General features: G+C 52.8%; 1 protein-coding gene across 1 annotated transcript in view; it reads left to right on the top strand.

The window, feature by feature from the left end:
• Positions 1-1,922: 1,922 nt before the first annotated feature.
• LOC145337433 (haptoglobin-like) overlaps positions 1,923-11,601 on the top strand; it is an 85,936-nt gene continuing 76,257 nt past the window's right edge. Inside the window, exon 1 of the mRNA XM_080182207.1 lies at positions 1,923-1,987. Coding sequence (XP_080038333.1) covers positions 1,939-1,987 — 49 coding nt within the window. The 5' untranslated portion in view covers positions 1,923-1,938. The remainder of the gene's footprint in view (positions 1,988-11,601) is intronic.

The following is an 11,601-nucleotide window of genomic DNA, read 5'->3' as shown; positions in this document are numbered from 1 at the left end:
GGGGGTAGGATTAGTAAGTTTGACACAGAGAGAGATGGGCCGAGTGGCCAGCAGCGAGGTTAAACACTGAAACCTTCTCCCTTGAGCCACTGACATTGACACGGCAATGAAGTGCGGGTTACACAGGAAATAGCTTCCCACTGTTGACTCTATCGATACCCTTCATAATCTTATACACCTCCATTAGATCCCCCCTCAGTCGTCGTCTTTCAAGGGAAAACAGCCCCAATTTGCCCAATCTCTCCTCATAACCCAATCCTTCCGTAGCAGGCAACATCGTGGTAAACCTCCTCTGCACTCTCTCCAGAGTCTCCACGTCCTTCCGGTAGTAAGCCGACCAGAACTGGACGCAGTACTCCAAATGCGGCCTAACCAACGTTCTGTACAACTGTGACATTAGACTCCAGCTCTTATATTCTATCCCCCTTCCTATAAAGGCTAACATCCCATAGGCTTTCTTCACCACCTTCTCCACCTGTACTGCCACCTTCAAAGACTTGTGCACTTGCACCCCCAGGTCTCGCTGCATTTCTATACTCTTTATAGGCTTACCCTTTATCATGTAACTCCCCCCGACATTATTCTGGCCAAAATGCATCACCTCACGTTTATCCGGATTAAATTCCATTTGCCATATATCTGCCCAATATCCCAGCCTATTGATATCCTGTTGTATTCCCAGACACTGCTCCTCACTGCCCGCCAATCCAGACATCTTACTGTCATCTGCAAATTTGCTGATCACACCACTTACTGCCTCTTCCACGTCATTTATAGACACTATAAGGACCCTCCCCAACCCCACACGCCACGCACCCTCCCCTCCCAGCCCAGACACTCTCCCTTCCACCGTCTTCCCTCGGGGAAAGAGGTACAAAAGTCTGAGGTCACGTCCCGACCGACTCAAGAACGGCTCCTTCCCCGCGTTCGATGTCCTACGTTCAAGGGTCACTCTGGGTCACCCCACGGCACGGAGCCATTCAAGATGGCGGCTCACCGCCAAGGTCAAGGGGAGGTGTGGGGGGTGGGGGGGAGATGGCTCGATTCTCTCGCTCGCCTGGAGACGGTTCTGGGCTCTGCGGAGTCAGTTCAGGACGTTGGACCCAACAAGGAGTGACCTTGTGTCTGTGTGTGTGTGTGTGTGTATGTATGCGTGTGTGTGTGTGTGTGTGTCTGTGTGTGTGTGTGTGTGTGTGTATTGTGTGTATGTGTGTGTGTCTGTGTGTGTGTGTGTGTCTGTGTGTGTGTGTCTGGGGCACCGTCCAGCTCCCGATTTTACAGATTCATCTGTCGATACTGAACTGTTTGCCTCTGGTGAGTTCAGTGGGGGAAGGTTCGGGAGATAAGGGATGGCAGATGCGGGAAGGGGAGGGCTGGAGACGGGAAAGAGAGTGGAGGAGGGCGGCGGGGGCGTGGGGTGGAGACTGGCCAGTCGCTGACTCTGCAGTCACTAACTCAATGGAAAGTTCCAGATCTGGGCAGTGGGGAGGGGACACAAGAGGGAGAGAGGGTGAAAAGCAGCGGGATCTGCGCAGAGAGAGCAATTGCAAAGCACCGAGCCCAGCAGACACCCGTCTCCTCCAAGAACAGCTTCGATTGCCCGCGGACGCCCAGACACTGTCTCAACATGGAGTGAGAACCCCGGGCAAGGGGAGATTTACTCTGTATCTAACCCCATGCTGTACCTGTCCTGGGAGTGTTTGATGGGGGGACAGTGTAGAGGGAGATTTACTCTGTATCTAACCCCGTGCTGTACCTGTCCTGGGAGTGTTTGATGGGGGGACAGTGTAGAGGGAGCTTTACTCTGTATCTAACCCCGTGCTGTACCTGTCCTGGGAGTGTTTGATGCGACAGTGTTCCTTCTTCGCAAAGACATTGTTTATTTGGAAATAGATATTTTCTGTGTTTTATTCCTGCAGGATTTTCCGGTTCCGTTTGATGTTGCTCTGTTTGATTGGATCATTATCACACCTCAATCCATGTGTGGGTGAGTGGCACTGTGGGAGTGTCAGTGCAGAGGGAGCGCCGCCCTGTGGGATGGTCAGAACTGAGGGAGTGCCGCACTGTGGGAGGGTCAGTGTTAAGGGAGCGCCGCACTGTGGGAGGGTCAGTGCTGAGGGTGCGCTGCACTGTGGGAGGGTCAGTGCTGAGGGAGCACCGCACTGTGGGAGGGTCAATGCTGAGGGAGTGCCGCACTGTGGGAGGGTCAGTGCTGAGGGAGCTCCGCACTGTGGGAGGGTCAGTGCAGAGGGAGCGCCGCACTGTGGGAGGGTCAGTGCTGAGGGAGTGCCGCACTGTGGGAGGGTCAGTGCTGAGGGAGCTCCGCACTGTGGGAGGGTCAGTGCTGAGGGAGCGCTGCACTGTGGGAGGGTCAGTGCTGAGGGAGCGTCACACTGTGGGAGGGTCAGTGCTGAGGGAGCACCGCACTGTGGGAGGGTCAGTGCTGAGGGAGCACCGCAATGTGGGAGGGTCGGTGCAGAGGGAGCGCCGCACTGTGGGAGGGTCAGTGCTGAGAGAGCGCCGCACTGTGGGAGGGTCAGTGCTGAGGGAGCACCGCACTGTGGGAGGGTCAGTCCTGAGGGAGCGCCGCACTGTGGGAGGTCAGTGCTGAGGGAGCGCCGCACTGTGGGAGGGTCAGTGCTGAGGGAGCGCCGCACTGTGGGAGGGTCAGTGCTGAGGGAGCATCGCACTGTGGGAGGGTCAGTGCTGAGGGAGTGCCGCACTGTGGGAGGGTCAGTGCTGAGGGAGTGCCGCACTGTGGGAGGGTCGGTGCTGAGGGAGCTCCGCACTGTGGGCGGGTCAGTGCTGAGGGAGCGCTGCACTGTGGGAGGGTCAGTGCTGACGGAGCACCGCACTGTGGGAGGGTCAGTGCTGAGGGAGCACCGCACTGTGGGAGGGTCAGTGCTGAGGGAGCACCGCACTGTGGGAGGGTCGGTACAGAGGGAGCGCCGCACTGTGGGAGGGTCAGTGCTGAGAGAGCGCCGCACTGTGGGAGGGTCAGTGCTGAGGGAGCACCGCACTGTGGGAGGGTCAGTCCTGAGGGAGCGCCGCACTGTGGGAGGTCAGTGCTGAGGGAGCGCCGCACTGTGGGAGGGTCAGTGCTGAGGGAGCGCCGCACTGTGGGAGGGTCAGTGCTGAGGGAGCATCGCACTGTGGGAGGGTCAGTGCTGAGGGAGTGCCGCACTGTGGGAGGGTCAGTGCTGAGGGAGTGCCGCACTGTGGGAGGGTCAGTGCTGAGGGAGCGTCACACTGTGGGAGGGTCAGTGCTGAGGGAGTGCCGCACTGTGGGAGTGTCAGTGCTGAGGGTGCGCCGCACTGTGGGAGGGCAGTGCTGAGGGAGTGCCGCACTGTGGGAGGGTCGGTGCTGAGGGAGCTCCGCACTGTGGGCGGGTCAGTGCTGAGGGAGCACCACACTGTGGGAGGGTCAGTGCTGAGGGAGCACCGCACTGTGGGAGGGTCAGTGCTGAGGGAGCGCCGCACTGTGGGAGGGTCAGTGCTGAGGGAGCACCGCACTGTGGGAGGGTCTGTGCTGAGGGAGTGCTGCACTGTGGGAGGGTCAGTGCTGAGGGAGCGCCGGACTGTGGGAGGGTCAGTGCTGAGGGAGCGCCGGACTGTGGGAGGGTCAGTGCTGAGGGAGCATCGCACTGTGGGAGGGTCAGTGCTGAGGGAGCATCGCACTGTGGGAGGGTCAGTGCTGAGGGAGCGTCACACTGTGGGAGGGTCAGTGCTGAGGGAGTGCCGCACTGTGGGAGGGTCAGTGCTGAGGGAGTGCCGCACTGCGGGAGGGTCAGTGCTGAGGGAGCGCAGCTCTGTGGGAGGGTCGGTGCTGAGGGAGTGCCGCACTGTGGGAGGGTCAGTGCTGAGGGAGTGCCGCACTGTAGGAGGGTCAGTGCTGAGGGAGTGCTGCACTGTGGGAGGGTCAGTGCTGAGGGAGCGCCACACTGTGGAAGGGTCAGTGCTGAGGGAGTGCCGCACTGTGGGAGGATCAGTGCTGAGGGAGCGCCGCACTGTGGGAGGGTCAGTGCTGAGGGAGCACCGCACTGTGGGAGGGTCAGTGCTGAGGGAGCGCCGCACTGTGGAAGGGACGGAGTTGAGGGAGCGCCACACTGTGGGAGGGTCAGTGGTAAGGGAGCACCGCACTGTTAGTCAGTGCTGAGGGAGCGCCGCACTGTGGGAGGGTCAGTGCTGAGGGTGCGCCGCACTGTGGGAGGGCAGTGCTGAGGGAGTGCCGCACTGTGGGAGGGTCGGTGCTGAGGGAGCTCCGCACTGTGGGCGGGTCAGTGCTGAGGGAGCACCACACTGTGGGAGGGTCAGTGCTGAGGGAGCACCGCACTGTGGGAGGGTCAGTGCTGAGGGAGCGCCGCACTGTGGGAGGGTCAGTGCTGAGGGAGCACCGCACTGTGGGAGGGTCAGTGCTGAGGGAGTGCTGCACTGTGGGAGGGTCAGTGCTGAGGGAGCACCGCACTGTGGGAGGGTCAGTGCTGAGGGAGCGCCGCACTGTGGGAGGGTCAGTGCTGAGGGAGCACCGCACTGTGGGAGGGCCAGTGCTGAGGGAGTGCCGCACTGTGGGTGGGTCAGTGCTGAGGGAGTGCCGCACTGTGGGAGGGTCAGTGCTGAGGGAGCGTCAGACTGTGGGAGGGTCAGTGCTGAGGGAGTGCCGCACTGTGGGAGGGTCAGTGCTGAGGGAGTGCCGCACTGTGGGAGGGTCAGTGCTGAGGGAGTGCTGCACTGTGGGAGGGTCAGTGCTGAGGGAGCGCCACACTGTGGAAGGGTCAGTGCTGAGGGAGCGCCGCACTGTGGGAGGGTCAGTGCTGAGGGAGTGCTGCACTGTGGGAGGGTCAGTGCTGAGGGAGCGCCGCACTGTGGGAGGGTCAGTGCTGAGTGAGCACCGCACTGTGGGAGGGTCAGTACTGAGGGAGTGTCACACTGTGGGAGGGTCAGTGCTGAGGGAGTGCCGCACTGTGGGAGGATCAGTGCTGAGGGAGCGCCGCACTGTGGGAGGGTCAGTGCTGAGGGAGCACCGCACTGTGGGAGGGTCGGTGCTGAGGGAGCGCCGCACTGTGGGAGGGTCAGTGCTGAGGGAGCGCCGCAGTGTGGGAGGGTCAGTGCTGAGGGAGCGCTGTACTGTGGGAGGGTCAGTGCTGAGGGAGCGCCGCGCTGTGGGACGGTCAGTGCTGAGGGAGAGCCGCACTGTGGGAGGGTCAGTGCTGAGGGAGCGCCGCACCGTGGGAGGGTCAGTGCTGAGGGAGCGCCGCACTGTGGGAGGGTTAGTGCCAAGGGAGCACCGCACTGTGGGAGGGTCAGTGCTGAGGGAGCGCCGCACTGTGGGAGGGTCAGTGCTGAGGGAGCGCCGCACTATGGGAGGGTCAGTGCCGAGGGAGCACCGCACTGTGGGAGGGTCAGTGCTGATGGAGCGCTGCACTGTGGGAGGGTCAGTGCTGAGGGAGCACCGCACTGTGGAGGGTCAGTGCTGAGGGAGCGCTGCACTGTGGGAGGGTCGGTGCTGAGGGAGCACCGCACTGTGGGAGGGTCGGTGCTGAGGGAGCGCCGCACTGTGGGAGGGTCAGTGCCGAGGGAGCACCGCACTGTGGGAGGGTCAGTGCTGAGGGAGCGCCGCACTGTGGGAGGGTCAGTGCTGAGGGAGCGCCGCACTGTGGGAGGGTCAGTGCCGAGGGAGCACCGCACTGTGGGAGGGTCAGTGCTGAGGGAGCGCTGCACTGTGGGAGGGTCAGTGCTGAGGGAGCACCGCACTGTGGGAGGGTCGGTGCTGAGGGAGCTGACCAATCACCTGCAGACTGGGTTTTTGTGTCCCTCTGCCCCGTAGCATGCTGCAGCTTTTCGCCTTTTTAATAATAATCCCTCCTACTATTATTTCTGCCAAAGTGGATAACCTCACACTTGCTAACATTATACTCCATCTGCCAGGTCCTCACCCACTCGCTCAGCCTATCTAGATCCCTCTGCAGACTTTCTACACCCTCCGCACAATTTGCTTCTCCACTTATCTTTGTGTCATCAGCAAATTTCGACACCCTCCACTCAGCCCCCTCCTCCAGATCATCTATATAAATGGTAAACAGTTGAGGCCCCTGCACCGATCCCTGCGGCACTCCATTAGTCACCAACCGCCAATCAGAATAGCACCCACTGATACCAACTCTCTGCTTCCTATTAGACAGCCAATCCTCTATCCACGCTAACACCTTACCCCCAACTCCATGCCCCCTAACCTTCTGTAACAACCTTTTGTGAGGCACCTTATCAAACGCCTTTTGGAAATCGGAAAACACCACATCCACCGGTTCCCCTCTGTCTACCGCACTAGTCACATCCTCATAGAAATCCAATAAATTCATCAAACACGACTTCCCGTTAATGAATCCGTGCTGCATCTGCTCGATCAAACCAGTCCTTTCTAGGTACCTCACTATTTCTTCTTTGATGACAGATTCTAACATTTTTCCAACTACAGACGTTAAACTAACCGGCCTATAATTCCCTGCATTTCGTCTGCTACCTTTTTTGAACAGTCAAATAATCATTGGCAGATTATCCAGTGATACTCTGTTAAAACGGTATTTTTAGGGTAAATATTGGGCGTCAGATCATAGGGAAAATGAAGTCTACCAAATCCTTAACCAAAAGTCAAAGGCTTCTGGATAGGTCAAAGTGTTCATCAGGCGACTGAGACCCCACATGCCATCAGCATGGTTACATTTTCCGTGTCATATCGCTGAATATTAAGAGCAAGAAAAAAAAATTGCCTGCACTCTGCTTATTGGGTGTCATATTCTGTGCTGATATCATAGACTTAATTTCACAAAGAAAGACACTTTATATTCATTCCTGAAGAAAATTACATGCCTTGATGTTGAAGTTTGTCCATAGGGAAGAAAAAAAATTATTTTAACTTCTCGTTGTCCGAAAGTAATAATTCCACCGAAGCCAGTTTTCCATCACCAATACCCTCTATTTACACAGTGATTGGGTTTCTGCATTTGCAGCTCCAGTTTACAATTCAAATCGCAGATTCCAACACTGTGAGGCTCTTGTAGAGACTGCAGTTATTAAATTGCTGCTGCTCTATCCCTATTGGGGAGTCCCTGCTTGCTCAGTAGGGGAACCCGTACACCAAGGGGCCCACACGGAGAACTATGACCATTCCTCATATCCACACTGGACATCATAACACCACCATATCATCAGCATATTCTTGGAAAGCAGCAAATGCTTCATGTTTCTAAAACAAAAGCTCGAATGACTGAAAGAACTAAACGACAGTCAATCAATCTCAGTGATGGAATAATTTGAACAAACATATAAGAAATATTGAGAACATCGGAGCAGAACAAAAATGCAAGAAGCTACTTAAGAGGGAAATCAGGAGGACTGAAAGAAGACATGAGGTTGCTTTGGCAGACAGAGTGAAGGAAAATCCAAAGAGTTTCTATAGGTATGTTAGGAACAAAAGGATAGTGAGGGATAAAATTGGTCCTCTTGAAGACCAGAGTGGTAGACTGTGTATGGAACCAAAAGAGATGGGGGAGATACTAAATGGGTTTTTTCGTATCCGTATTTACTGAGGAAACGGACATGGAGTCTACGAAAATAGAGCAAACAAGTAGGGAGGTCATACAAACTTTACAGATTAAAGAGGAGGAGGTGCTGGCTGTCATGAGGCAAATCAGAGTGGATAAATCCCCCGGACCGGACAGGGTATTCCCACGGACCCTGAGGGAGGCTCGTGTTGAACTTGCAGGGGCCCTGGCAGACATATTTAAAATGTCAGTATTCACGGGGGGAGGTGCCGGATGATTGGAGGGTGGCTCATGTTGTTCCGTTGTTTAAAAAAGAATCCAAAAGAAATCGGGGAAATTACAGCCCAGTAAGTTTGACATCAGTGGTTGGCAATTTATTGGAGTTAAGGGATAGGATATACAAATATTTGGATAGACACGGACAGGTTGACGAGGGACGAGCCGTTGATGTCGTCTGTATGGATTTCAGTAAGGCGTTTGACAAAGTCCCTCATGGTAGGTTGGTACAGAAGATTAAAGCTCATGGGATATGTGGTCAGGTATCTAGATGGGTAGAGAACTGGCTTGCAAAGAGAATACAGTAAAAAGTCTGACAACACCAGGTTTTTACTGTGTTTACGCCAGTCCAACGCCGGCATACCCACATCATTGCAAAGAGAAGTCAGAGAGTAGTAGTGGAGGGGTCCTTTTCTAGCTGGAGGTCTGTCACTAGTGGTGTGTCGCAGGGCTCAGTACTGGGACCTCTTCTCTTTGTAGTGTATATAAATGATTTGGAAGAGGGAGTAAGTGGTGCGATCAGCAAATTTGCTGATGACACCAAGATGGCTGGATTGGCGGGCAGTGAGGAGCAGTGTCTGGCAATACAACGGCATATTGATAGGCTGGTTGATTGGGCAGATACGTGGCAAATGGAGTTTAATCCTGATAAATGTGAGGTGATGCATTTTGGCCGGAATAATGTAGGAGGGAGTTATATGATAAAGGGTAAGCCCGTAAGGAGTATAGAGTCACAGCGAGACCTGGGGGTGCAAGTGCACAAGTCTTTGAAGGTGGCAGTACAGGTGGAGAGTGTGGTGAAGAAAGCCTATGGTATGTTAGCCTTTATAGGAAGGGGTATAGTATATAAGAGCTGGAGTCTAATGCTGCAGTTGTACAGAACATTGTTTAGGCCGCATTTGGAGTACTGCGTCCAGTTCTGGTCACCTTACTACCGGAAGGACGTGGAGACTCTGGAGAGAGTGCAGAGGAGGTTTACCAGGATGTTGCCTGGTATGGAAGGACTGGGATATGAGGAAAGATTGAAGAAATTGGGGCTCTTTTCCCTTGAAAGACGCTGACTGAGGGGGGATCTAATAGAGGTATATAAGATTATGAAGGGTATAGATAGGGTAAACAGAGGTAAGCTATTTCCTATAATAGAGACACATAGGACAAGGGGCCATGGACTTAAGGTGAGGGGGGAGAGGTACAACACAGATATTAGAGGGAGGTTTTTCACACAGAGGGTAGTGGGGGTATGGAATGCTCTGCCAAGTAAGGTGGTGGAGGCAAACACACTAGAGTCCTTTAAGAGTAACTTAGATAGGCACATGACTGAGTTGGAGATGGATGGATATAGAAGAACTTTTTAAATAAGGGTCCCATTGGGGTGTCCCTGGTAATGTAAATGGGTATACTATGATAATAATGTTTTTTCTCTTTTCATTCACAGGTTTTAAGTCGGTCCACCTCGTGTCCAATGAGGGGCATACACACGATGGGTCGTACTTGGGCCGCTCTTGGTTGTTTGAGATTGGCCTAGTGCTTCGTGTCGTTAGTGTGTGCCTAAACTGGACAAGATACTGGGCAAGACGACAGCTCAGTGACTATCACTGATTGCTGTGCAGACACATGGGTTTGGGCCGGTGTCTGTGGGAGTTTGCGCATTCTCCCCGTGCTTGCGTGGGTTTTCTCCGGGTGCTCCGGTTTCCTCCCACACCCCAAAGATGTGCTGTTAGGCTGATTGGCAGGAAGAAATTGTCCCTCAATCAGATTCCCTTAATCTGGATGGCCATAAATCATTAGATAGGGGTCATGGGTGGAGAGGGGGACTGGTGGTGTTAAGATGGCGGCGCGGGCTCGTTGGGCCGAAGGCCCTGTTTCCCAGGCTGATTTTGTTCTTTGTTCTTTATTCTTTTATTAGGGAGAGTCAACATGGCTTTGTGCGTGGTAGGTCATGTTTGACCAATCTATTGGAGATTTTCGAGGACGTTACCAGGAAAGTGGATGAAGGGAAGGTGGTGGATGTTGTCTACCTGGATTTCAGCAAGGCCTTTGACAAGGTCCCTCATGGGAGGTTAGTTAGGAAGGTTCAGTCACTAGGGGTAGATGGGGAGGTAGTAAATTGGATTAGACACTGGCTCAATGGAAGAAGCCAGAGAGTGGTTGTGCAGGATTGCTTCCCTGAGTGGAGGCCTGTGACGAGTGGTGTGCCGCAGGGATCGGTGTTGGGTCCATTGTTGTTTGTCATCGATATCAATGATCTGGATGATAATGTGGTAAATTGGATCAGCAAATTTGCTGATGATACAAAGATTGGAGGTGTAGTGGACACTGAGGAAGGTTTTCAAAGCTTGCAGAAGGATTTGGACCAACTAGAAAAATGGGCTGAAAAATGGCAAATGGAATTTAACGCAGACAAGTGTGAGGTATTGCACTTTGGAAGGACAAACCAAAGTAGAACGTACAGGGTAAATGGTAGGACTCTGAAGAGTGCAGTTAAACAGAGGGATCTGGGAATACAGGTACAGAATTCCCTAAAAGTGATGTCACAGGTGGATAGGGTCGTAAAGAGTGCTTTTGGTACATTGGCCTTTATAAATCGGAGTATCAAGTGTAAAAGTTGAAGTGTTATGGTAAGGTGATATAAGGCATTGGTGAGGCTGGATTTAGAATATTGTGTACAGTTTTGGTCACCTAGTTACAGGAAGGATGTAGGAGTGAGAGATGCTTCACATGGATGTTGCCGGGACTTGGGAAGCTGAGTTACAGAGAGAGATTGAATAGGTTCAGACTTTATTCCCTGGATTGTAGAAGAATGAGGGAGGATTTGATAGAGTTGGATAAGATTGTGATGGATATAGATACAATGAATGCAAGCAGGCTTTTTTCCACTGAGGCTAGGGGAGAAAAAAAAACAGAGGGCATGGGTTAAGGGTGAAAGGAGAAAAAGTTTTAAGGGAATATTGGGGGGGTGTTCTTCACGCAGAGAATGGTTGGGAGTGTGGAATGAGCTGCTGGATAAAGTGGTAAATGTGGGGTCACTGTTCACATTTAAGAAAAACTTGGATGGGTTCATGGGTGAGAGGGGTGTGGAGGGATATGGTCCAGGTGCAGGTCAGTGGGACTAGGCAGAAAAATGGTTCAGCACAGACAAGAAGGGCCAAAAGGCCTGTTTCTGAGCTGTAATTTTCTACGGTTCTATAGTACTATGATAGACAACAGTCAGCAGACATTTCAAAAGTACCTGTGTAGTTATCAAATTCTATAAATCATTATCAGTAATTGTAGATCAGTTTTGCAAAAATGATATCAAGAAGTTTGTTTTTTTCCCCAAAGACCTGTATAATCTGAAATATAATATTCCCATTCTCATCTCAGTTCCAAGCATTGAGCTGACAAACAGCATAATGAATATTACGCTTGTTAATAAAAAAACACAGGAAGTAGGGATGAAAAGGGAATTTGATCAGATATGCCGAATATGGGAAATGGTTTTCCACAAGCATCGCTACCACAACCTCTGCCCTTGATCATGTCCATATGCAAAATGAAATCAGGTTGTAAAATGAAAACTTCCAAATATAGAGTTGAGAGAATAAAGAGAAATGTATCTGCACCCAAAAGCCACAATGAACAAATGTTTACAGTTGACAAATCAAGTGTAAGTTCATTTAGGTATCACCAAGTATCAGATGCTGCATTTTGATGGAAGAAATATATTTGGAATATTCCACTGAAATATGAATCTGAATGGGGATTATAAATTCAGCTCTACAAATTCACACAGCAGTTAAAACCACAC

The sequence above is a fragment of the Carcharhinus amblyrhynchos genome, unplaced genomic scaffold (genome assembly GCF_965287045.1).
Source record: "Carcharhinus amblyrhynchos unplaced genomic scaffold, sCarAmb.v2.hapA scaffold_48, whole genome shotgun sequence".
NCBI lineage: Eukaryota > Metazoa > Chordata > Chondrichthyes > Carcharhiniformes > Carcharhinidae > Carcharhinus > Carcharhinus amblyrhynchos.
Note: the sequence above shows the minus strand (reverse complement) of the source record. Positions and strands in the feature narration are given on the sequence as shown.